General features: G+C 47.4%; 2 protein-coding genes across 3 annotated transcripts in view; both read right to left on the bottom strand.

The window, feature by feature from the left end:
* The window catches only part of LOC135515598 (uncharacterized protein KIAA0930 homolog), a 504429-nt gene that overhangs the window by 148406 nt on the left and 328476 nt on the right, over positions 1-27547 (bottom strand). The gene's annotated exons all lie outside the window — the stretch shown is intronic.
* xpot (exportin, tRNA (nuclear export receptor for tRNAs)) overlaps positions 1-27547 on the bottom strand; it is a 52595-nt gene that overhangs the window by 5827 nt on the left and 19221 nt on the right. Inside the window, exons 5-18 of one of the 2 annotated variants that reach the window (XM_064939215.1) lie at positions 26525-26594; positions 25848-26066; positions 22441-22625; positions 15831-15999; positions 14644-14880; positions 13580-13660; positions 11064-11102; positions 10576-10638; positions 9921-10045; positions 9661-9805; positions 8503-8622; positions 5520-5614; positions 3919-3988; positions 2342-2580 (exon numbers count right to left, since the gene is read on the bottom strand). In XM_064939215.1, the coding sequence (XP_064795287.1) occupies positions 2342-2580; positions 3919-3988; positions 5520-5614; positions 8503-8622; positions 9661-9805; positions 9921-10045; positions 10576-10638; positions 11064-11102; positions 13580-13660; positions 14644-14880; positions 15831-15999; positions 22441-22625; positions 25848-26066; positions 26525-26594 (1857 nt within the window). The remainder of the gene's footprint in view (positions 1-2341; positions 2581-3918; positions 3989-5519; positions 5615-8502; positions 8623-9660; positions 9806-9920; positions 10046-10575; positions 10639-11063; positions 11103-13579; positions 13661-14643; positions 14881-15830; positions 16000-22440; positions 22626-25847; positions 26067-26524; positions 26595-27547) is intronic. The other variant, XM_064939217.1, reaches the window with a different exon arrangement.

The following is a 27547-nucleotide window of genomic DNA, read 5'->3' as shown; positions in this document are numbered from 1 at the left end:
TTATCTCTGAAGACTGGTCTACACGACCAGACATTATCTCTGAAGACTGGTCTACACGACTAGACATTATCTCTGAAGACTAGTCTACACGACCAGACATTATCTCTGAAGACTAGTCTACACGACCAGACATTATCTCTGAAGACTAGTCTACACGACCAGACATTATCTCTGAAGACTCGTCTACATTTACATGACTAGACATTATCTCTGAAGACTAGTCTACACGACCAGACATTATCTCTGAAGACTAGTCTACACGACCAGACATTATCTCTGAAGACTCGTCTACATTTACATGACTAGACATTATCTCTGAAGACTGGTCTACGTGACCGGACATTATCTCTGAAGACTACTGTACACGACCAGACATTATTTCTGAAGACTACTGTACATGACCAGACATTATCTCTGAAGACTGGTCTACGTGACCAGACATTATCTATGAAGACTACTGTACATGACCAGACATTATCTCTGAATACTACTGTACGTGACCAGACATTATCTCTGAAGAAATTGCTGCTATAACAGCCTCCACTCTTCTGGGAAGGCTTTCCACTAGATGTTGGAACATTGCTGCTATAACAGCCTCCACTCTTCTGGGAAGGCTTTCCACTAGATGTTGGAACATTGCTGCTATAACAGCCTCCACTCTTCTGGGAAGGCTTTCCACTAGATGTTGGAACATTGCTGCTATAACAGCCTCCACTCTTCTGGGAAGGCTTTCCACTAGATGTTGGAACATTGCTGCTATAACAGCCTCCACTCTTCTGGGAAGGCTTTCCACTAGATGTTGGACCATTGCTGCTATAACAGCCTCCATTCTTCTGGGAGGCTTTCCACTAGATGTAGGAACATTGCTGCTATACCAGCCTCCACTCTTCTGGGAAGGCTTTCCACTAGATGTTGGAACATTGCTGCTATAACAGCCTCCAATCTTCTGAGAAGGCTTTCCACTAGATGTTGGAACGTTGCTGTGGGGACTTGCTTCCATTCAGCAACAAGAACATTAGTGAGGTCGGGCACTGGTCGGGGGCTGATGTTGGGTGATTAGGTCTGGCTCGCAGTCACTTATTTTTATAAGAAACATTAATGTGCTGAAAATCCCTAATTGTTTGCGTAGTCAACTTACGCACAGCTCTGACACACACACTTAGACATGCCACCAGGGGTCTTTTCACCGTCCCCAAATCCAGAACCAATCCAAGAACAGTATTATATTGAGCCCTTATTGCATGGAACTCTGTTTCATCTCATATTGCTGAAATAAACAGCAAGCTGGGTTTCAGAAAACAGATGAAGCAACACCTCACGGCACAGCGCCTCTCCCCTATTGGTCCGAGATAGTCTGTGTGTATGTAGTGATATGTAGGATACGTGTGCCTTTAAAAATGTATGTAGTTCTGTCCTTGAGCTGTTCTTGTCTATTGTCTGTTCTTGTCTTCTGTATTATGTTTCATGTCGACCCCAGTGTTCTGTGTTCTGTGCTCTGTGTTCCGTGCTCCGTGTTCCGTGCTCCGTGTTCTGTGCTCCGTGTTCTGTGCTCCGTGTTCTGTGCTCGGTGTTCTGTGTGGAACCCCAGGAAGAGTAGCTGCTGCTTTTGCAACAGCTCATGTGGATCCTAATAAAATACCAAAATAGCCCAACCCGGACGATGCTGGGCCAATTGTGTGCCGCCTCATGGGTCTCCCGGTCGCGGGCCGGCTGCGACACAGCCTGGGATCAAACCCGGGTCAGTAGTAACGCCTCTAGCGCTGCGATGCAGTGCCTTAGACCGCTGGCCACTCGATACGCCCACTGGGCCTTACTTAAAACCAAATGTTGCAGTTGGCGTTTAGGGCTTAGTGTTACTGGGGGCTTAGTGTTACTGGGGCTTAGTGTTACTGGGGCTTAGTGTTACTGGGGGCTTAGTGTTCCTAATGTTACTAGTGCTTAGTGTTCCTAATGTTACTAGGGCTAAGTGTTACTAGGGCTTAGTGTTCCTAATGTTACTAGGGCTAAGTGTTACTAGGGCTTAGTGTTCCTAATGTTACTAGGGCTAAGTGTTACTAGGGCTTAGTGTTCCTAATGTTACTAGGGCTAAGTGTTACTAGGGCTTAGTGTTACTAATGTTCCTAGGGCTTAGTGTTCCTAGGGCTTAGTGTTCCTAGGGCTTAGTGTTCCTAGGGCTTAGTGTTACTAATGTTACGAGGGCTTAGTGTTACTAGTGTTGTACATCAGTGTTTGTACATCAGGGTCAGTGTTTGTACATCAGGGTCAGTGTTTGTACATCAGGGTCAGTGTTTGTACATCAGGGTCAGTGTTTGTACATCAGGGTCAGTGGTTGGATACCAACCTAGCGAAGCCAACAGCGTGACTCAGACAGTCGGCCAGCGCAGCCTGCCTCTCCTCCTCCCTCTCAGAGGCCAGTTTGGCCAGCAGCAGACGGAAGGCGTCGGTCAGCGGGGTCAGCAGGGATCTCATCAGAGCCTGCTTCCTCTCGGCGGGACTCTCTCCGTGGACGATCAACACCCCCGCCGTCTCAAATATAAACAGCTGGTCATCGCTGGTCAGCAGCGCAGGGAAACCGTTCTCCTGAGGCACATTTGGGGAGGGTAATGAAGGTCCGTACAGAGGGGAGGGGAATGAAGGTCAGTACAGAGGGGGGGGTAATGAAGGTCCGTACAGAGGGGAGGGGAATGAAGGTCAGTACAGAGGGAGGGGAATGTATGGAGAGGAATGAAGGTCCGTACAGAGGGAGAGAGCTGTAGAGGGTAATGTATGGAGGGGAAGTCAGTGGAGGGAGATGATGTAGAGGGTAATGCATGGAGGGTAAGTCAGTGGAGAGAGATGCTGTAGAGGGTAATGTATGGCGGGTAATGTATGGAGGGTAAGTCAGTGGAGGGAGATGCTTTAGAGGGTAATGAATGGAGGGTAAGTCAGGATAATGTATGAACGTGTTCTCTTGGGGGAACAGGTTAAATGTTATACTGTGGTCAGTGGGTTGGCATGGCAACAGGAGGACACTTCAATAACTTGAACTAAAGGTGCCAAGCAGGAAAAGACGTCTGGTCAAATGTCTGGTCTGGGGTATTATGGGATGGTATATGAGGGGAGGGGTAACATAGCTCAGCAGGTCTGTAAAGGGTAATGTATATGAGAGGAGAGGTAGCTTACAGGAGGTGCTAGTTCAGCAGGTCTGTAGAGGGTAATGTGTAGAGGGTAATGTATATGAGAGGAGAGGTAACTTACAGGAGGTGCTAGCTCCAGCAGGTCTGTAGAGGGTAATGTGTAGAGGGTAATGTATATGAGAGGAGAGGTAACTTACAGGAGCTAGCTCCAGCAGGTCTGTAGAGGGTAATGTGTAGAGGGTAATGTATATGAGAGGAGAGGTAACTTACAGGAGGTGCTAGCTCCAGCAGGTCTGTAGAGGGTAATGTGTAGAGGGTAATGTATATGAGAGGAGAGGTAGCTTACAGGAGGTGCTAGCTCCAGCAGGTCTGTAGAGGGTAATGTGTAGAGGGTAATGTATATGAGAGGAGAGGTAACTTACAGGAGGTGCTAGCTCCAGCAGGTCTGTAGAGGGTAATGTGTAGAGGGTAATGTATATGAGAGGAGAAGTAACTTACAGGAGGTGCTAGCTCCAATAGGTCTGTAGAGGGTAATGTGTAGAGGGTAATGTATATGAGAGGAGAGGTAACTTACAGGATGTGCTAGCTCCAGCAGGTCTGTAGAGGGTAATGTGTAGAGGGTAATGTATATGAGAGGAGAGGTAACTTACAGGAGGTGCTAGCTCCAGCAGGTCTGTAGAGGGTAATGTGTAGAGGGTAATGTATATGAGAGGAGAGGTAACTTACAGGAGGTGCTAGCTCCAGCAGGTCTGTAGAGGGTAATGTGTAGAGGGTAATGTATATGAGAGGAGAGGTAACTTACAGGAGGTGCTAGCTCCAGCAGGTCCTGTATCCTGGACAGGATGTCTTCAATGAAGGAGTTCATGTGTTTACTGGCAACAGAGTAAACAGAGGACAGGGTTGGGGTCAATCACAAAGAACCTTCTAGAACTATTACTGTAAACAGAGGACAGGGTTGGGGTCAATCACAAAGAACCTTCTAGAACTATTACTGCAAACAGAGGACAGGGTTGGGGTCAATCACAAAGAACCTTCTAGAACTATTACTGTAAACAGAGGACAGGGTTGGGGTCAATCACAAAGAACCTTCTAGAACTATTACTGTAAACAGAGGACAGGGTTGGGGTCAATCACAAAGAACCTTCTAGAACTATTACTGTAAACAGAGGACAGGGTTGGGGTCAATCACAAAGAACCTTCTAGAACTATTACTGTAAACAGAGGACAGGGTTGGGGTCAATCACAAAGAACCTTCTAGAACTATTACTGTAAACAGAGGACAGGGTTGGGGTCAATCACAAAGAACCTTCTAGAACTATTACTGTAAACAGAGGACAGGGTTGGGGTCAATCACAAAGAACCTTCTACAACTATTACTGTAAACAGAGGACAGGGTTGGGGTCAATCACAAAGAACCTTCTACAACTATTACTGCAAACAGAGGACAGGGTTGGGGTCAATCACAAAGAACCTTCTAGAACTATTACTGTAAACAGAGGACAGGGTTGGGGTCAATCACAAAGAACCTTCTAGAACTATTACTGTAAACAGAGGACAGGGTTGGGGTCAATCACAAAGAACCTTCTAGAACTATTACTGTAAACAGAGGACAGGGTTGGGGTCAATCACAAAGAACCTTCTAGAACTATTACTGTAAACAGAGGACAGGGTTGGGGTCAATCACAAAGAACCTTCTAGAACTATATAATGACATGTCCTGCTTTCTGGTGATCTGGTGTTGACTACCAGGACAGGGTACAACCAGTCTGCTGATAATACTGGTCCTATGACACAAATGGTACCCTACTATCTACAACAAGGACCCATAGAGCTCTGGTCTAAAGTAGTGTACTATATAGGGAATAGGGCTCTGGTCTAAAGTAGTGCACTATATAGGGAATAGGGCCCTGGTCTATAGTAGTGCACTATATAGGGAATAGGGCTCTGGTCTAAAGTAGTGTACTATATAGGAAATATAGCCCTGGTCTAAAGTAGTGTACTATATAGGGAATAGGGCCCTGGTCTATAGTAGTGTACTATATATGAAATAGGGCTCTGGTCTATAGTAGTGTACTATATAGGGAATAGGGCCCTGGTCTATAATAGTGTACTATATAGGGAATAGGTCTCTGGTCTAAAGTAGTGTACTATATAGGGAATAGGGCCCTGGTCTATAGTAGTGTACTATATATGAAATAGGGCTCTGGTCTATAGTAGTGTACTATATAGGGAATAGGGCCCTGGTCTAAAGTAGTGTACTATATAGGGAATAGGGCCCTGGTCTAAAGTAGTGTACTATATAGGGAATAGGGCTCTGGTCTAAAGTAGTGCACTATATAGGGATTAGGGGCCCATTGGGAACACGACGTAAGGCGTGCTTAGTGACGGTACAGCTGGACTTACTGCAGAGTCTTGACGAATCGTGAGAAGAGGTAGGCCACTCTGCTACGGACCTTAGGACTGCTGTGTCTCAGACCCCGATGGTCCAGAAAGGACATCTGCAGGGACACAGTAACACACTGATACAAAACCTCCCCTTTAACCATGGTCCACTGTCCCTCAACACTGATACAAAACCTCTCCTTTAACCATGGTCCACTGTCCCTCTCCTCTGATACAAAACCTCTCCTTTAACCATGGGTCCACTGTCCCTCTCCTCTCCTCAACACTGATACAAAACCTCCCCTTTAACCAGGGGTCTACTGTCCCTCTCCTCTCCTCAACACTGATACAAAACCTCCACTTTAACCAGGGGTCCACGGTCCCTCTCCTCCGATACAAAACCTCCCCTTTAACCAGGGGTCCACTGTCCCTCTCCTCCGATACAAAACCTCCCCTTTAACCAGGGGTCCACTGTCCCTCTCCTCTCCTCAACACTGATACAAAACCTCCCCTTTATATAGGGGTCCACTGTCCCTCTCCTCAGCACTGATACAAAACCTCCCCTTTAACCAGGGGTCCACTGTTCCTCTCCTCAACACTGATACAAAACCTCCCCTTTATCCAGGGGTCCACTGTACCTCTCCTCAACACTGATACAAAACCTCCACTTTAACCAGGGGTCCACTGTCCCTCTCCTCTCCTCAACACTGATACAAAACCTCCACTTTAACCAGGGGTCCACTGTCCCTCTCCTCAACACTGATACAAAACCTCCCCTTTAACCAGGGGTCCACTGTCCCTCAGCACTGATACAAAACCTCCCCTTTAACCAGGGGTCCACTGTCCCTCTCCTCAACACTGATACAAAACCTCCCCTTTAACCAGGGGTCCACTGTCCCTCAACACTGATACAAAACCTCCCCTGTCTCCAGGGGTCCACTGTCCCTCAGCACTGATACAAACCCTCCCCTTTATCCAGGGGTCCACTGTCCCTCTCCTCCGATACAAAACCTCCCCTTTAACCAGGGGTCCACTGTCCCTCTCCTCAACACTGATACAAAACCTCCCCTTTATCCAGGGGTCCACTGTACCTCTCCTCTCCTCAACACTGATACAAAACCTCCCCTTTAACCAGGGGTCCACTGTCCCTCTCCTCTCCTCAACACTGATACAAAAACCTCCCCTTTAACCAGGGGTCCACTGTCCCTCTCCTCTCCTCAACACTGATACAAAAACCTCCCCTTTAACCAGGGGTCCACTGTCCCTCTCCTCAACACTGATACAAAACCTCCCCTTTAACCAGGGGTCCACTGTCCCTCAACACTGATGCAAAACCTCCCCTTTAACCAGGGGTCCACTGTCCCTCTCCTCAACACTGATACAAAACCTCCCCTTTAACCAGGGGTCCACTGTCCCTCTCCTCAACACTGATACAAAACCTCCCCTTTAACCAGGGGTCCACTGTCCCTCTCCTCAACACTGATACAAAACCTCCCCTTTATCCAGGGGTCCACTGTACCTCTCCTCTCCTCAACACTGATACAAAACCTCCACTTTAACCAGGGGTCCACTGTCCCTCTCCTCCGATACAAAACCTCCCCTTTAACCAGGGGTCCACTGTCCCTCTCCTCAACACTGATACAAAACCTCCCCTTTAACCAGGGGTCCACTGTTCCTCTCCTCAACACTGATACAAAACCTCCACTTTAACCAGGGGTCCACTGTCCCTCTCCTCAACACTGATACAAAACCTCCCCTTTAACCAGGAGTCCACTGTCCCTCAACACTGATACAAAACCTCCCCTGTCTCCAGGGGTCCACTGTCCCTCAGCACTGATACAAAACCTCCCCTTTATCCAGGGGTCCACTGTCCCTCTCCTCAACACTGATACAAAACCTCCCCTTTAACCAGGGGTCCACTGTCCCTCTCCTCAACACTGATACAAAACCTCCCCTTTAACCAGGGGTCCACTGTCCCTCTCCTCAACACTGATACAAAACCTCCCCTTTAACCAGGGGTCCACTGTCCCTCTCCTCTCCTCAACACTGATACAAAAACCTCCCCTTTAACCAGGGGTCCACTGTCCCTCTCCTCAACACTGATACAAAACCTCCCCTTTAACCAGGGGTCCACTGTCCCTCAACACTGATGCAAAACCTCCCCTTTAACCAGGGGTCCACTGTCCCTCTCCTCAACACTGATACAAAACCTCCCCTTTAACCAGGGGTCCACTGTCCCTCTCCTCTCCTCAACACTGATACAAAACCTCCCCTTTATCCAGGGGTCCACTGTACCTCTCCTCTCCTCAATACTGATACAAAACCTCCACTTTAACCAGGGGTCCATTGTCCCTCTCCTCCGATACAAAACCTCCCCTTTAACCAGGGGTCCACTGTCCCTCTCCTCAACACTGATACAAAACCTCCCCTTTAACCAGGGGTCCACTGTTCCTCTCCTCTCCTCAACACTGATACAAAACCTCCACTTTAACCAGGGGTCCACTGTCCCTCTCCTCAACACTGATACAAAACCTCCCCTTTAACCAGGGGTCCACTGTCCCTCTCCTCAACACTGATACAAAACCTCCCCTTTAACCAGGGGTCCACTGTCCCTCTCCTCTCCTCAACACTGATACAAAACCTCCCCTTTAACCAGGGGTCCACTGTCCCTCAGCACTGATACAAAACCTCCCCTTTAACCAGGGGTCCACTGTCCCTCTCCTCAACACTGATACAAAACCTCCCCTTTAACCAGGGGTCCACTGTCCCTCTCCTCAACACTGATACAAAACCTCCCCTTTATCCAGGGGTCCACTGTCCCTCAACACTGATACAAAACCTCCCCTTTATCCAGGGGTCCACTGTCCCTCAACACTGATACAAAACCTCCCCTTTATCCAGGGGTCCACTGTCCCTCTCCTCAACACTGTGAAGACACGATGTTAAAAGGCAGAGTTCGTTGATTCAGCGACTGGGACAGACAGTCTCGTACTGCAGTACTGACCAGGACATTCGGGATGTGCTGCGGTTCAACCAGGAAGAACTTGTCGTAACGAACCACCGTCTCAAAGAACTCCAGCGACACAGACGTGTGTTGGTAACCACTGACACCAGAGGAGACCAGCTGAGGAGACAGGATATGATGTCAGACATTAGAAACAGACTGTGTGTTGGTAACCACTGACACCAGAGGAGACAGGATATGATGTCAGACATTAGAAACAAGGGTTGTCAGCGGACTGGCTGGCTGTGTGTAACTCACCGTTCTCATCATGTCCTGCAGGGCGGAGGTCTTGGCCGTGCGTAACTCACCGTTCTCATCATGTCCTGCAGGGCGGAGGCCTTGGCCGTGCGTAACTCACCGTTCTCATCATGTCCTGCAGGGCGGAGGCCTTGGCCGTGCGTAACTCACCGTTCTCATCATGTCCTGCAGGGCGGAGGTCGTGGCCGTGCGTAACTCACCGTTCTCATCATGTCCTGCAGGGCGGAGGTTGTGGCCGTGTGTAACTCACCGTTCTCATCATGTCCTGCAGGGCGGAGGTCTTGGCCGTGTGTAACTCACCGTTCTCATCATGTCCTGCAGGGCGGAGGTCTTGGCCGTGTGTAACTCACCGTTCTCATCATGTCCTGCAGGGCGGAGGTCGTGGCCGTGCGTAACTCACCGTTCTCATCATGTCCTGCAGGGCGGAGGTCTTGGCCGTGCGTAACTCACCGTTCTCATCATGTCCTGCAGGGCGGAGGTCGTGGCCGTGCGTAACTCACCGTTCTCATCATGTCCTGCAGGGCGGAGGTCTTGGCCGTGCGTAACTCACCGTTCTCATCATGTCCTGCAGGGCGGAGGTCGTGGCCGTGCGTAACTCACCGTTCTCATCATGTCCTGCAGGGCGGAGGTCTTGGCTGTGTGTAACTCACCGTTCTCATCATGTCCTGCAGGGCGGAGGTCTTGGCCGTGTGTAACTCACCGTTCTCATCATGTCCTGCAGGGCGGAGGTCTTGGCTGTGTGTAATTCACCGTTCTCATCATGTCCTGCAGGGCGGAGGTCGTGGCCGTGTATAACTCACCGTTCTCATCATGTCCTGCAGGGCGGAGGTCTTGGCCGTGCGTAACTCACCGTTCTCATCATGTCCTGCAGGGCGGAGGTCGTGGCCGTGTGTAACTCACCGTTCTCATCATGTCCTGCAGGGCGGAGGTCTTGGCCGTGTCGCCAGAGAAGTGAGCTCCGTGAGACGCAGGCAGAGCCTCTCCTAGCATGTACAGCAGCCTGACGGCCACCTCCACCTCCATGAAGGACGCCGTCTGCCAACGCCTGAGACACACAATCAGGATCAATGCACGCTTCTTCACAACAGTCGTTTAAAAAAAGGGGCAAAGTTAATAAATAAGGTGGACATCGGGGAACAAAACAAGATGGAGTCTCTTACTGTATGGTGTTGTTGAAGACTCTGCCCACAGCTTCCAGGAGCAGGTCAGGGGACACCTGAGCCAGGCGATCCAACAGCATCTTCAACTGTTTCCTGTACTCTACAAACATCGCTTCATCCTCCCCCTGAGAGAGACAGAGAGAGAGAGAAGGAGAGAGAGAAAGGAGAGACAGAAGGAGAAAGGAGAGAGGAGAGAGAGAAGGAGAAAGAGGAGAGAAAGGAGAGAGAGAGGAGAGAGAGAGAGAGAGGAGAAAGGAGAGACAGAAGGAGAAAGGAGAGAGAGAGGAGGAGAAAGGAGAGGAGAGAAAGGAGAGAGGAGAAAGGAGAGAGAGAAGGAGAAAGAGGAGAGAGGGAGAAAGAAGAGCGAGAGAATGAGAGGAGAGAGAAAGGAGTGAGAGAAGGAGAGAGAGGGGGGAAGAGATGGACAGAGGAAGATGGAGAGAGAGAGAGAGAAAGGAGTGAGAGAAGGAGAGAGAGAGGGGGGAAGAGATGGACAGAGGAAGATGGAGAGAGAGAGAGAGAGGAGAGAGAGAGAAGGAGAGAGAGAGAAGGAGAGAAAGAGGGGGGAAGAGATGGACAGAGGAAGATGGAGACAGTGTGTAATGAAAATGCTGTTCAACTCCCCCCACAATTTAAAACTCAGTCAAAGTTTTACCTCGCTGTCAAAGTTGTACTCTTCATCATAAGTTAGTTTCTTCATGACGGCCAACATGATGTCCTGGTGAGACAGAGAGCAGTCAACACACTGGACACAGTGAGGGAAACATGCATTTGATCCCCTGATGATTTTGTACGTTCGCCAACTGACAAAGAAATGATCAGTCTGTCATTTTAACGGTAGGTTTATTTGAACAGTGAGAGACAGAATAACAACAAAAAATCTAGAAAAACGCATGTCAAAAATGTTATAAATTGATTTGCATTTTATTTCCATACTAGATATATCTGCTAACAAGATGACAGATGGACAGACACAAGAAAATGTTTTAAAAGCTAGTGGCTGGTTTCTCCCTGACACAGAGTAATTATATTCCTGGAATACAATAAAATAAACATACAATAAAATAAACATATTTGTAGTCCAGAACTAGGCCTAATCTGTGTCTGGGAAACCAGCCCAAAGAGTTCCTGATGAAATCGCACCTCAACGTGAGTCTTCTGTTGGTCTGTCAGCAGCGGGAACTAGAAGAGGAGAGACACACACCAGAATGTTCTCATTGTGAGACACACAGCAGAATGTTCTCATTGTGAGAGACACACACCAGAATGTTCTCATTGTGAGACACACAGCAGAATGTTCTCATTGTGAGACACACAGCAGAATGTTCTCATTGTGAGACACACAGCAGAATGTTCTCATTGTGAGACACACAGCAGAATGTTCTCATTGTGAGACACACAGCAGAATGTTCTCATTGTGAGACACACAGCAGAATGTTCTCATTGTGAGACACACAGCAGAATGTTCTCAGTGTGAGACACACAGCAGAATGTTCTCAGTGTGAGACACACAGCAGAATGTTCTCAGTGTGAGACACACAGCAGAATGTTCTCAGTGTGAGAGACACCAGAATGTTCTCAGTGTGAGAGACACCAGAATGTTCTCAGTGTGAGAGACACCAGAATGTTCTCATTGTGAGAGACACCAGAATGCTCTCATTGTGAGACACCAGAATGCTCTCATTGTGAGACACCAGAATGTTCTCATTGTGAGACACACAGCAGAATGTTCTCATTGTGAGACACACAGCAGAATGTTCTCATTGTGAGACACACAGCAGAATGTTCTCATTGTGAGAGACACCAGAATGTTCTCATTGTGAGAAACACCAGAATGCTCTCATTGTGAGAGACACCAGAATGCTCTCATTGTGAGAGACACCAGAATGCTCTCATTGTGAGAGACACCAGAATGTTCTCATTGTGAGAGACACCAGAATGTTCTCATTGTGAGAGACACCAGAATGTTCTCATTGTGAGAGACACCAGAATGTTCTCATTGTGAGAGACACCAGAATGTTCTCATTGTGAGAGACACCAGAATGTTCTCATTGTGAGAGACACCAGAATGTTCTCATTGTGAGAGACACCAGAATGTTCTCATTGTGAGAGACACCAGAATGTTCTCATTGTGAGAGACACCAGAATGTTCTCATTGTGAGAGACACCAGAATGTTCTCATTGTGAGACACCAGAATGTTCTCATTGTGAGAGACACCAGAATGTTCTCATTGTGAGAGACACCAGAATGTTCTCATTGTGAGAGACACCAGAATGTTCTCATTGTGAGAGACACCAGAATGTTCTCAGTGTGAGAGACACCAGAATGCTCTCATTGTGAGAGACACACAGCAGAATGCTCTCATTGTGAGAGACACACAGCAGAATGCTCTCATTGTGAGAGACACACAGCAGAATGTTCTCATTGTGAGACACACAGCAGAATGTTCTCATTGTGAGACACACAGCAGAATGTTCTCATTGTGAGACACACAGCAGAATGTTCTCATTGTGAGAGACACCAGAATGCTCTCATTGTGAGAAACACCAGAATGCTCTCATTGTGAGAGACACCAGAATGCTCTCATTGTGAGAGACACCAGAATGCTCTCATTGTGAGAGACACCAGAATGTTCTCATTGTGAGAGACACCAGAATGTTCTCATTGTGAGAGACACCAGAATGTTCTCATTGTGAGAGACACCAGAATGTTCTCATTGTGAGAGACACCAGAATGTTCTCATTGTGAGAGACACCAGAATGTTCTCATTGTGAGAGACACCAGAATGTTCTCATTGTGAGAGACACCAGAATGTTCTCATTGTGAGAGACACCAGAATGTTCTCATTGTGAGAGACACCAGAATGTTCTCATTGTGAGAGACACCAGAATGTTCTCATTGTGAGAGACACCAGAATGTTCTCATTGTGAGAGACACCAGAATGTTCTCATTGTGAGAGACACCAGAATGTTCTCATTGTGAGAGACACCAGAATGTTCTCATTGTGAGAGACACCAGAATGTTCTCATTGTGAGAGACACCAGAATGTTCTCATTGTGAGAGACACCAGAATGTTCTCATTGTGAGAGACACCAGAATGTTCTCATTGTGAGAGACACCAGAATGTTCTCATTGTGAGAGACACCAGAATGTTCTCATTGTGAGAGACACCAGAATGTTCTCATTGTGAGAGACACCAGAATGTTCTCATTGTGAGACACCAGAATGTTCTCATTGTGAGACACCAGAATGTTCTCATTGTGAGAGACACCAGAATGTTCTCATTGTGAGAGACACCAGAATGTTCTCATTGTGAGACACCAGAATGTTCTCATTGTGAGACACCAGAATGTTCTCATTGTGAGACACCACAGGCCTTTTAATACAACGCAGTGGGCTATTCCAGATAACAGGACAGACTAGCCAGCAAACTATGATAAACACACACACACACACACACACACCTCTAAATGTTCTGCATCATTTAGGAAGGTAAACTTGAATGTGTTGTTGGTTTGTAAAGTCAATAATACCACGGTCATTTCCAAGTCAATATTTGTTGTAAATGTAGAATAATTCACAGTGAATCAGCTAATTCATTGCTAATTCAGCCCCCCCCCCCCTCCCCGGGTCAGTTAGTGTGGACAGTTTTCTCCACCTTGTCTGAGTCCCAGTACTCTTCAATGGCCTCCTGTCCTCCTCTCCCTACCTGACGCATGTTACTCTGCCACTCGGACCCCTTGAGGAAGATTAAGCAGATGAACACAGGTTTACGTCATGTTACCGTGCCAACCGGACCCTATTGAAGACGCTGTCACATGACAGTGGTCTGAGGGGCTACTCCACGCCCATTCTAGAGATTATATTTCTATGGTTTCCATCCTGTCTGGTAAAGACACATCTAGAGTGTCTCCCTCTCCTGTCTAGTAAATATACATCTAGAGTGTAGTGTCTCCCTCTCCTGTCTAGTAAATATACATCTAGAGTGTAGTGTCTCCCTCTCCTGTCTGGTAAATATACATCTAGAGTGACTCCCTCTCCTGTCTAGTAAATATACATCTAGAGTGACTCCCTCTCCTGTCTGGTAAATATACATCTAGAGTGACTCCCTCTCCTGTCTGGTAAATATACATCTAGAGTGACTCCCTCTCCTGTCTAGTAAATATACATCTAGAGTGACTCCCTCTCCTGTCTGGTAAATATACATCTAGAGTGACTCCCTCTCCTGTCTGGTAAATATACATCTAGAGTGTAGAGTGTCTCCCTCTCCTGTCTGGTAAATATACATCTAGAGTGTAGAGTGTCTCCCTCTCCTGTCTGGTAAATATACATCTAGAGTGTAGTGTCTCCCTCTCCTGTCTAGTAAATATACATCTAGAGTGACTCCCTCTCCTGTCTATTAAATATACATCTAGAGTGTAGTGCCTCCCTCTCCTGTCTAGTAAATATACATCTAGAGTGACTCCCTCTCCTGTCTGGTAAATATACATCTAGAGTGTCTGCCTTTCCTGTCTAGTAAATATACATCTAGAGTGTCTCCCTCTCCTGTCTAGTAAAGATACATCTAGTGACTCCCTCTCCCTTCATAGTGCACTACATTTGACCAGAGGGATGGAATAAGGTGACAGAGAATAGGGAGCCATATTCCCATAGGCCTCTGGTCAGATGTAGTGCACATAGAGAATAGGGAGCCATATTCCCAACTAGCAGGGTGTATCTCACCTGTTTGAGTACGTTCAGGTAGTCGTAGCAGAAGCCTACGATGTTGGCTGAGATGTCATCGTCGTCGTGGACCAACAGCTGGAGGAGCAGAGGAACCTTGGTCTCGAGGGCACGCAGCGCCTCGGCGGCCTCCTTCACGTCGCCCCCCTTGGCCAGTTTGGTCCAGCTCAGCACCAGAGACTGGCCCATCCCGTTCACCAGTCTGGAGAACTTGGCCAGGAAGTCCACATCCTCCTCCTGCCAAGACAGGAAACAGTTTCACGATACAGGAAACAGGAGGGGGGGGTGGCTTTTCAGGTATAAACAGGAAACAGTTTCACATCCATTCAGGAAGTAGAGGTGAGGAGGAAGAGGAAATGTTTTCCACTAGGATTCGTCCTGTGCTTAGCGAAATTGTTTTTTTTCCTCTCCCCTCTTTATCCTGAAAATCTCCCCGGTCCTTACCGATGACCAGCATACCCATAACATGATGCAGCCACCACCATGCTAGGCAATATGAAGAATGGTACTTTGTGTTCAGGACAGAGTTCATTTATTCGCGACATCAGGATGCCCTGTCTTGGAATATTTGTTATTCTGTTCAGGCGTCCTTCTCTCCACTCTGTCTTATAGATTACTATTGTGGAGTAACTACAATGTTAATCCGTCCTCAGTTTTCTATCACAGCCATTAAAACTCTGTTTTAAAGTCACCATTGGCCTCATATGGCCAATTCTGTGTTTGAAATTCACTCGTCGACTGAGGAACCTCACAGATATTTTAATGTGTGGGGATACAGAGATGAGGTCGTCATTCATAAATCATGTTGAACACTATCATTGAACACAGAGTGAGTCCATGCAGTTTATTATGTGACTTGTTAAGCAACATTTTGACTCCTGAACGTATTTAGGCTCCTTACCATAACAAAGGGGTTGAATACTTATTGACTCAATACATTTCAGCTTTTCATTTCGTATTAAATTTGTAAAGAAAAAGCAGAATTTCACGTTGACATTATGAAGGATTGTGTGTAGATCAGTGGCACAAATTATACATTGAATCCATTTTAAATTCAAACTGGAACACGACACAATGTGAAGGAAACTTTCTGAAGGGTGCCTGCCTGTCTGCCTGCCTGCCTGTCTGCCTGCCTGTCTGTGTGTGTCTGTGTGTGCCTGTCTGTGTGTGTCTGGGGGGGCACCTACCTGGTCCACGTTGAAGAAGCCAGCCGACTGCAGGACCTGACAGAGGGACTCGACCAGCTTGGTCTTGTCTGTCGGGTCCATTCCTTTATTGACAATCTCAAACAGACAGTCACACGCCTCCTCTCTCAGGTCCTCCACAGACATCTGACTCAGCAGCAGGTTCACAAACCTGGAGGGAGAGGAACACACTGGTTAAACACTGGTCCAGGACCAGTCATCTGATCTAGTGTCTGGTTCATAACCCTGGAGGGACAGGAACACACTGGTCCAGGACCAGTCATCTGATCTAGTGTCTGGTTCATAAACCTGGAGGGAGAGGAACACACTGGTTAAACACTGGTCCAGGACCAGTCATCTGATCTAGTGTCTGGTTCATAAACCTGGAGGGAGAGGAACACACTGGTCCAGGACCAGTCATCTGATCTAGTGTCTGGTTCATAACCCTGGAGGGAGAGGAACACACTGGTCCAGGACCAGTCATCTGATCTAGTGTCTAGTTCATAACCCTGGAGGGAGAGGAACACACTGGTCCAGGACCAGTCATCTGATCTAGTGTCTGGTTCATAAACCTGGAGGGAGAGGAACACACTGGTCCAGGACCAGTCATCTGATCTAGTGTCTAGTTCATAAACCTGGAGGGAGAGGAACACACTGGTCCAGGACCAGTTATCTGATCTAGTGTCTGGTTCATAAACCTGGAGGGACAGGAACACACTGGTCCAGGACCTGTCATCTGATCTAGTGTCTAGTTCATAAACCTGGAGGGACAGGAACACACTGGTCCAGGACCAGTCATCTGATCTAGGGTCTAGTTCATAAACCTGGAGGGAGAGGAACACACTGGTCCAGGACCAGTTATCTGATCTAGTGTCTAGTTCATAAACCTGGACCGTCAGACAACAACCACTGATGTTGATGGCAAGAAGGCGCGGACGGAGGAGGGCGACATCTGATGAGTTTCAACCCGATGCATTTGGGCTCAAATGTCCAGTCTCATAGGGTCTGAATAAGGCATCTGTTTTATTTTTAATACATTGGCAAAATTTCTAGACAACCTGTTCTCTCTTTGTCATTATGGGGTATTGTGATGTCACTATGGGGTATTGTGATGTCACTATGGGGTATTGTGATGTCACTATGGGGTATTGTATGTAGATTGATGAGGAAAAAAATAATTGAATCATTTTTAGAATAAGGCTGTAACTTACTGAAAGGGGAATGGTCTGAATTCACCATATCCAACTCATACCTTATTATTATCGATCCTGATGTCTAGTCACTTTACCCTGCCTTCATGTACATATCTACCTCAAATACCTTATTATCATCTATCCTGATGTCTAGTCACTTTACCCTGCCTTCATGTACATATCTACCTCAAATACCTTATTATCATCTATCCTGATGTCTAGTCACTTTACCCTGCCTTCATGTACATATCTACCTCTAATACCTTAATATCATCTATCCTGATTAGGGAGGCACGATATATCGGTGAACATATCAGAATCAGACGATATTAGCTAAAAATGCCAACATTGGTATCGGCCAGATATCTAGTTTAACGTCGATGTTAAAAACCGGATGTCAAAGCTATAGAACACGGCTACATGACGTAATGACGGCGCGTAGATTTTTTGCACTACACAGCATTCCTAACCCACAATGTCTGCTGTGTGGATCCACCAGTCAACAGGTCCAGCAGTCATTGGAAAGAATAAGAACATTTCACCGAGACGACTCAAAGACGAAATCCAAATTCCAAGATAATGATAATTCACTGCCCTTGACAATCAACCGTTCTGTCGTGTTGGCTTTTGCCGAGTGGTCGAGCACCGGAACCAAGTAGAGGTCGACCGATTAATCAGGGCCGATTTGCCGATTCTTAAAAAAAAAAAAATGTTTTTATATATCTTTATTTAACTAGGCAAGTCAGTTTAGAACACATTCTTACTTTCAATGACGGCGGTGGGTTAACTGCCTCGTTCAGGGGCAGAACGACAGATTTTCACCTTGTCAGCTCGGGGGATCCAGTCTTGCACCCTTACAGTTAACAAGACCAACGCAATTACGACCTGCCTCTCTCTCGTTGCACACCACAAGGAGACTGTTACGCGAACGCAGTAAGCCAAGGTAGGTTGCTAGCTAGCATTAAACTTATCTTAGAAAAAACAACCAATCACAATCACTAGTTAATGACACATGGTTACTAGATATTATCTAGCGTGTTCTGCGTTGCATATAATCTGACTGAGCGGGAAGGCATGTAAACATTCATTCAAACAGCACTTCCGTGTGTTTTGCCAGCAGCTCTTCATTGCGTCAAAAGCATTGCGCCGTTTATGACTTCAAGCCTATCAACTCCCGAGATGAGGCTGGTGTAACCGAAGTGAAATGGATGGCTAGTTAGCGCGCGCTAATAGCGTTTCAAAGGTCACTCGCTCTGAGCCTTCTAGTAGTTGTTCCCCTTGCTCTGCATGGGTAACGCTGCTGATGTGGTGGCTGTTGTCGTTGTGTTGCTGGTTCGAGCCCAGGGAGGAGCGAGGAGAGGGACGGAAGCTATACTGTTACACTGGCAATACTAAAGTGCCTATAAGAACATCCAATAGTCAAAGGTTAATGAAATACAAATGGTATAGAGGGAAATAGTCCTATAATTCCTATAATAACTACAACCTAAAACTTCTTACCTTGGAATATTGAAGACTCATGTTAAAAGGAAACACCAGCTTTCATATGTTCTCATGTTCTGAGCAAGGAACTGAAACGTTAGCTTTCTTACACAGCACATATTGCACTTTTACTTTCTTCTCCAACACTTTGTTTTTGCATTATTTAAACCAAATTGAACATGTTTCATTATTTTTCTTGAGGCTAAATTTATTTTATTTATGTATTATATTAAGTTAAAATAAGTGTTCATTCAGTATTGTTGTAATTGTCATTATTACAAATACATTTTAACATTAAAAATAATATATAAAAATAATAAAAAATGACCGATTAATCGGTATCGGCTTTTTTGGTCCTCCAATAAATCGGTATCTGCATTGAAAGATCATAATCAGTCGACCTCTAATTCAATCAAGTGTGATATTTTTCAGATGTTGCCCTACCGGAGTTACACAGTAATAGTGTCACTGCTATTAGCTTCACGACATACATACATACATACATACATACATACATACTACGGAATGCCGTTTAAGGGTCTTTGCGTGTCAAAAAGATACAGCAGCTCTGTCAAAGCTGTACAAAGAAGTCTGCAACACCGGCCACGAACGATGTGTTTTCAAGACCGCGTTGGTAATAAAGCATCATTTGTTCGACCGCAACTTCTGGGGTAGCTAGCTTTAGCTTGGTACCTAGCTAGCTTTAGCTTGGTACCTAGCTAGCTTTAGCTTGGTACCTAGCTAGCTTTAGCTTAGTACCTAGCTAGCTTTAGCTTAGTACCTAGCTAGCTTTAGCTTAGTACCTAGCTAGCTTTAGCTTAGTACCTAGCTAGCACCAGTCTGAAAAAAATGACCAGTAGAAACTGCAGTCACTTTCATTATTCTAAGCAATTATTTAGGAATCCCTGTGAGTAAGTATTAGCTAGGTTGCCACTTGTTGTTCGCCTATTGAAATTGAACTTCAGTTCATGAAAATAAATAATAATAAAAAATAATAGCTACTAGACAGCTACTTAACCCTGTTACCCAAAGCTAATGTTATAAGCAGCCAGCTAGCTTCATCTGGCTAGTGAGGATCGAATGGACCGGGTTATGTGTTGTGAAGCTAGCCACAATAAGGATTAGGCACAATAGTGGAATTTGCAGTTTGCCTTCAAATGAAAAGTATGTCATTGACAGGGATGCAAATTAATACAAATAGTACAATTATGCCATGCTTTTATTTTGAAGGCAAACCGCAAAGTCCACTAATTGTGGCTAATCCTTATTGTGGCTAGCTTCACATAGATGGGTCCGACTACCATTATAATCAAATAAGAACTGTCTGTTGGTTATTTTAGATGATGACACCTAGCTTTATAGTTAGTCAGAAGAACATTGTTTGCATCCATGAGCTAGCTAGCTTTTTGAAATGACCAGCACTGTAGGTGTGCGAGACAACTTGACCAGCATCACAGCAACGATGAATCATTGTGATATATGAAATACGAGGGATCGTCTAATCAATGTGTAATAACTACGTAGAAAATGTATTACATTACATTTAAGTCATTTAGCAGACGCTCTTATCCAGAGCGACTTACAAATTGGTGAATTCACCTTCTGACATCCAGTGGAACAGCTACTTTACAATAGTGCATCTAAATGCGTATTAATGCGTTAAATTATATGACATGCAGTCATATTCAGGTCCTGATTGGTCAACAAGCTTCATTGGCACGTCAAATAGTGTTTTTGGACACACAAAGACCAAAACGGCGTTCCATAGGAATCCTGGTTGAGAATAAAACGACTGACCACAGACAGACCCCACAGACAGACCAGACCACACAGACAGACCACACAGACTGACCACACAGACAGACACTGACCACCCAGACAGACACTGACCACACAGACAGACACTGACCACACAGACAGACACTGACCACACAGACTGACCACCCAGACAGACACTGACCACCCAGACAGACACTGACCACCCAGACAGACACAGACCACCCAGACAGACACAGACAGACCACACAGACAGACCAGACCACACCACACAGACAGACACAGACAGACACAGACCACACAGACTGACCACACAGACAGACCAGACCACACAGACAGACCAGACCACACAGACAGACCACACAGACAGACACTGACCACACAGACAGACAGACCAGACAGACCACACAGACAGCCATTGACCACACAGACAGACACTGACCACACAGACAGCCATTGACCACACAGACAGCCATTGACCACACAGACAGCCACTGACCACACAGACAGCCACTGACCACACAGACAGCCATTGACCACACAGACAGACACTGACCACACAGACAGCCATTGACCACACAGACAGACACTGACCACACAGACAGCCATTGACCACACAGACAGACACTGACCACACAGACAGCCATTGACCACACAGACAGCCACTGACCACACAGACAGCCATTGACCACACAGACAACCACTGACCACACAGACAGCCATTGACCACACAGACAGCCACTGACCACACAGACAGCCATTGACCACACAGACAGACACTGACCACACAGACAGCCATTGACCACACAGACAGACACTGACCACACAGACAGCCATTGACCACACAGACAGACACTGACCACACAGACAGCCATTGACCACACAGACAGCCACTGACCACACAGACAGCCATTGACCACACAGACAACCACTGACCACACAGACAGCCATTGACCACACAGACAGCCACTGACCACACAGACAGCCATTGACCACACAGACAGACACTGACCACACAGACAGCCATTGACCACCCAGACAGACACTGACCACACAGACAGACACTGACCACACAGACTGACCACCCAGACAGACACTGACCACCCAGACAGACACAGACCACCCAGACAGACACAGACCACCCAGACAGACACAGACAGACCACACAGACAGACCAGACCACACCACACAGACAGACACAGACAGACACAGACCACACAGACTGACCACACAGACAGACCAGACCACACAGACAGACCAGACCACACAGACAGACACAGACAGACACAGACCACACAGACAGACCACACAGACAGACACTGACCACACAGACAGCCACAGACAGACACTGACCACACAGACAGACAGACCAGACAGACCAGACAGACAGACCACACAGACAGCCATTGACCACACAGACAGACACTGACCACACAGACAGCCATTGACCACACAGACAGCCATTGACCACACAGACAGCCATTGACCACACAGACAGCCACTGACCACACAGACAGCCATTGACCACACAGACAGACACTGACCACACAGACAGCCATTGACCACACAGACAGACACTGACCACACAGACAGCCATTGACCACACAGACAGACACTGACCACACAGACAGCCATTGACCACACAGACAGCCACTGACCACACAGACAGCCATTGACCACACAGACAACCACTGACCACACAGACAGCCATTGACCACACAGACAGCCACTGACCACACAGACAGCCATTGACCACACAGACAGACACTGACCACACAGACAGCCATTGACCACACAGACAGACACTGACCACACAGACTGACCACACAGACTGACCACACAGACCACACAGACTGACCACACAGACTGACCACACAGACAGCCATTGACCACACTGACAGACACTGACCACACAGACTGACCACACAGACAGCCACTGACCACACAGACAGCCACAAACAGACACTGACCACACAGACAGCCATTGACCACACAGACAGACACTGACCACACAGACAGAGACTGACCACACAGACAGAGACTGACCACACAGACAGCCACAAACAGACACTGACCACACAGACAGCCATTGACCACACAGACAGACACTGACCACACAGACAGACACAGACCACACTGACAGACCACACAGACAGACGTACCTGTCGTTGGCGATGAGGTTGAGGTCTATCCAGGAGACGTATGCCCCCACTACCTCCAGACATTGACAGGTGATCTCAGGGTGAGACTGCTGATAGGCCCCGAGGATCTGGTACCAGGACTCAACCAGGCTGGGAATGACCTGCTCCCTCATACCATCTTTTATTAATGTGTTCCTACGAACCTCCTAGAGAGGAGAGAGAGAGGAGTTAGAGACTGGGGATGACCTGCTCCCTCATACCATCTTTTATTAATGTGTTCCTACGAACCTCCTAGAGGGAAGAGAAGGAGAGAAAAAGAGAGAGAGGTGGAGAGAAAAAGAGAGAAAGAAGAGAAGGAGAGAAAGAAGAGAAGGAGAGAAAGAAGAGAGAAGAGAAGGAGAGAAAGAAGAGAGAAGAGAAGGAGAGAAAGAAAAGAGAAGGAGAGAGAAGAGGAGGAGAGAGAAGAGAAGGAGAGAAAGAAAAGAGAAGGAGAGAGAAGAGGAGGAGAGAGAAGAGAAGGAGAGAAAGAAGAGAGAGAGGAGGAGAGAAAAAGAAGAGAAGGAGAGAAAGAAGAGAAGGAGAGAAAGAAGAGAGAGGAGGAGAGAAAAAGAGAGAAAGAAGAGAAGGAGAGAAAGAAGAGAAGGAGAGAAAGAAGAGAGAAGAGAAGGAGAGAAAGAAAAGAGAAGGAGAGAGAAGAGGAGAGAGAAGAGAAGAGAAGGAGAGAAAAAGAGAGAGAGGAGGAGAGAAAGAGAGAAAGAAGAGAAGGAGAGAAAGAAGAGAAGGAGAGAAAGAAGAGAGAAGAGAAGGAGAGAAAGAAGAGAGAGAAAAGAGAAGGAGAGAGAAGAGGAGAGAGAAGAGAAGGAGAGAAAAAGAGAGAGGAGGAGAGAAAAAGAGAGAAAGAAGAGAAGGAGAGAAAGAAGAGAAGGAGAGAAAGAAGAGAGAAGAGAAGGAGAGAAAGAAGAGAGAAGAGTAGGAGAGAAAGAAAAGAGAAGGAGAGAGAAGAGGAGGAGAGAGAAGAGAAGGAGAGAAAGAAGAGAGAAGAGAAGGAGAGAAAGAAGAGAGAAGAGAAGGAGAGAAAGAAAAGAGAAGGAGAGAGAAGAGGAGAGAGAAGAGAAGAGAAGGAGAGAAAAAGAGAGAGAGGAGGAGAGAAAGAGAGAAAGAAGAGAAGGAGAGAAAGAAGAGAAGGAGAGAAAGAAGAGAAGGAGAGAAAGAAGAGAGAAGAGAAGGAGAGAAAGAAAAGAGAAGGAGAGAGAAGAGGAGAGAGAAGAGAAGGAGAGAAAAAGAGAGAGGAGGAGAGAAAAAGAGAGAAAGAAGAGAAGGAGAGAAAGAAGAGAAGGAGAGAAAGAAGAGAGAAGAGAAGGAGAGAAAGAAGAGAGAAGAGTAGGAGAGAAAGAAAAGAGAAGGAGAGAGAAGAGGAGGAGAGAGAAGAGAAGGAGAGAAAGAAGAGAGAAGAGAAGGAGAGAAAGAAGAGAGAAGAGAAGGAGAGAAAGAGAGAAGAGAAGGAGAGAAAGAGAGAGAAGACAAGGAGAGAAAGAAGACAAGGAGAGAAAGAAGAGAAGGAGAGAAAGAAGAGAAGGAGAGAAAGAAGAGAAGGAGAGAAAGAAGAGAAGGAGAGAAAGAAGAGAAGGAGAGAAAGAAGAGAAGGAGAGAAAGAAGAGAAGGAGAGAAAGAAGAGAAGGAGAAAGAGAGAAGGAGAAAGAGAGAAATAGAGAGAGAAGAGAAAAAGAGGACGCCTCAGTGTCCTCTTACCTCAGGGGAGAGCAGGGTGTCTCTGTCCACCAGTGTCCTCTTACCTCAGGGGAGAGCAGGGTGTCTCTGTCCACCACCTCAGTGTCCTCTTACCTCAGGGGAGAGCAGGGTGTCTCTGTCCACCAGTGTCCTCTTACCTCAGGGGAGAGCAGGGTGTCTCTGTCCACCACCTCAGTGTCCTCTTACCTCAGGGGAGAGCAGGGTGTCTCTGTCCACCAGTGTCCTCTTACCTCAGGAGAGAGCAGGGTGTCTCTGTCCACCACCTCAGCGTCCTCTTACCTCAGGGGAGAGCAGGGTGTCTCTGTCCACCAGTGTCCTGTCTTACCTCAGGGGAGAGCAGGGTGTCTCTGTCCACCAGTGTCCTCTTACCTCAGGAGAGAGCAGGGTGTCTCTGTCCACCAGTGTGCTCTTACCTCAGGGGAGAGCAGGGTGTCTCTGTCCACCAGTGTCCTCTTACCTCAGGGGAGAGCAGGGTGTCTCTGTCCACCAGTGTCCTCTTACCTGTCCTCTTACCTCAGGGGAGAGCAGGGTGTCTCTGTCCACCAGTGTCCTCTTACCTCAGGGGAGAGCAGGGTGTCTCTGTCCACCAGTGTCCTCTTACCTCAGGGGAGAGCAGGGTGTCTCTGTCCACCAGTGTCCTCTTACCTCCAGTGGGGGAGAGCAGGGTGTCTCTGTCCACCAGTGTCCTCTTACCTCAGGGGAGAGCAGGGTGTCTCTGTCCACCAGTGTCCTCTTACCTCTCTGTCCACCAGTGTCCTCTTACCTCAGGGGAGAGCAGGGTGTCTCTGTCCACCAGTGTCCTCTTACCTCAGGGGAGAGCAGGGTGTCTCTGTCCACCAGTGTCCTCTTACCTCAGGGGAGAGCAGGGTGTCTCTGTCCACCAGTGTCCTCTTACCTCAGGGGAGAGCAGGGTGTCTCTGTCCACCAGTGTCCTCTTACCTCAGGGGAGAGCAGGGTGTCTCTGTCCACCAGTGTCCTCTTACCTCAGGGGAGAGCAGGGTGTCTCTGTCCACCAGTGTCCTCTTACCTCAGGGGAGAGCAGGGTCTTACCTCAGGGGAGAGCAGGGTGTCTCTGTCCACCAGTGTCCTCTTACCTCAGGGGAGAGCAGGGTGTCTCTGTCCACCAGTGTCCTCTTACCTCAGGGGAGAGCAGGGTGTCTCTGTCCACCAGTGTCCTCTTACCTCAGGGGAGAGCAGGGTGTCTCTGTCCACCAGTGTCCTCTGTCTCTGTCCACCTGTCAGGGGAGAGCAGGGTGTCTCTGTCCACCAGTGTCCTCTTACCTCAGGGGAGAGCAGGGTGTCCTCCACCAGTGTCCTCTTACCTCAGGGGAGAGCAGGGTGTCTCTGTCCACCACCTCAGTGTCCTCTTACCTCAGGGGAGAGCAGGGTGTCTCTGTCCACCAGTGTCCTCTTACCTCAGGGGAGAGCAGGGTGTCTCTGTCCACCAGTGTCCTCTTACCTCAGGGGAGAGCAAGGTGTCTCTGTCCACCAGTGTCCTCTTACCTCAGGGGAGAGCAGGGTGTCTCTGTCCACCAGTGTCCTCTTACCTCAGGGGAGAGCAGGGTGTCTCTGTCCACCAGTGTCCTCTTACCTCAGGGGAGAGCAGGGTGTCTCTGTCCACCAGTGTCCTCTTACCTCAGGGGAGAGCAGGGTGTCTCTGTCCACCAGTGTCCTCTTACCTCAGGAGAGTGCAGGATGTCTCTGTCCACCACCTCAGCGTCGATAGCCATCAGTGTTCTGAGGTAGACGTCGACCCCGTGTGGGTTCAGGCCCACTAGGGACAGCAGGTCGTAGAAGAACTTGGGCCAGTGGGTCAGGTACTCCATCACGAAGGTCAGAGCAAACACCTGGGCTGCCTTGTTACGGATGAACGGCTTCTCTGGCTGGGAGTTCATTAACTGGAGAGGAGGGGGGGGGGGGGGGGGGAAGAGGAGGGGAAGAGGGGGAAGAGGAGGAGGAGGAAGAAGAGGAGGAGGGGGGAGGAAGAAGAGGAGGAGGAAGAAGGAGGAAGAAGAGGAGGAGGAAGAAGGAGGGGGGAGGAAGAAGGAGGAAGAAGAGGAGGAGGAGGAGGAGGAGGAGGAGGAGGAGGAAGGAATAAGAAGAGGAGGAGGGGAGGAAGAAGATGAAGAGGAGGGGGGGATTGTCGGGATAGCAGAGAAGGAGAATATTATATTGAAATTAATTTTCTAATACAATTTTTCAATTCAGGAATTCAGGTGTGGAAGAGTCAACTTCATGACAGTATAAAAACGTGTAACGACCGACAGCTCAAGTAACAAATAGAGTTGATGATGAAACGTGTAACGAACGACAGTTGTTGTTGTGACAGGTTGACGAAGTGACAGAGAAGCCCCACCTGACCCTGCAGCCACTTCATCAGGGTTTCTCTGATCAGCTGTTGCTGGGCAGGACTGAGCCCTCCATGTCTGGGACAAAACACAACACACAGTCACCTTCTGCTCAGAACTAGTTCATAGAGGAATCCTGCTGACAGAGACACATGGTTTTCAGTCAGACGTTAGGAAGAAACAGGACAGTACTTTAATGCTCTCCTGTGAAAGCATGAGAAAAGGTGACAGTACTTTAATGCTCTACTTTGAAAGCATGGGAAAAGGTGACAGTACTTTAATGCTCTACTGTGAAAGCATGGGAAAAGGTGACAGTACTTTAATGCTCTACTGTGAAAGCATGAGAAAAGGTGACAGTACTTTAATGCTCTACTGTGAAAGCATGAGAAAAGGTGACAGTACTTTAATGCCCTACTGTGAAAGCATGGGAAAAGGTGACAGTACTTTAATGCTCTACTTTGAAAGCATGGGAAAAGGTGACAGTACTTTAATGCTCTACTGTGAAAGCATGGGAAAAGGTGACAGTACTTTAATGCTCTACTGTGAAAGCATGAGAAAAGGTGACAGTACTTTAATGCCCTACTGTGAAAGCATGGGAAAAGGTGACAGTACTTTAATGCTCTACTGTGAAAGCATGAGAAAAGGAGACAGTACTTTAATGCCCTACTGTGAAAGCATGAGAAAAGGAGACAGTACTTTAATGCCCTACTGTGAAAGCATGGGAAAAGGTGACAGTACTTTAATGCCCTACTGTGAAAGCATGGGAAAAGGTGACAGTACTTGAATGCTCTACTGTGAAAGCATGGGAAAAGGTGACAGTACTTTAATGCCCTACTGTGAAAGCATGAGAAAAGGAGACAGTACTTTAATGCTCTACTGTGAAAGCATGAGAAAAGGTGACAGTACTTTAATGCTCTACTGTGAAAGCATGAGAAAAGGTGACAGTACTTTAATGCTATACTGTGAAAGCATGAGAAAAGGTGACAGTACTTTAATGCTCTACTGTGAAAGCATGGGAAAAGGTGACAGTA

This window comes from Oncorhynchus masou, chromosome 27, assembly GCF_036934945.1.
Source record: "Oncorhynchus masou masou isolate Uvic2021 chromosome 27, UVic_Omas_1.1, whole genome shotgun sequence".
In the NCBI taxonomy this organism is placed as follows: Eukaryota; Metazoa; Chordata; class Actinopteri; order Salmoniformes; family Salmonidae; genus Oncorhynchus; species Oncorhynchus masou.
Note: the sequence above shows the minus strand (reverse complement) of the source record. Positions and strands in the feature narration are given on the sequence as shown.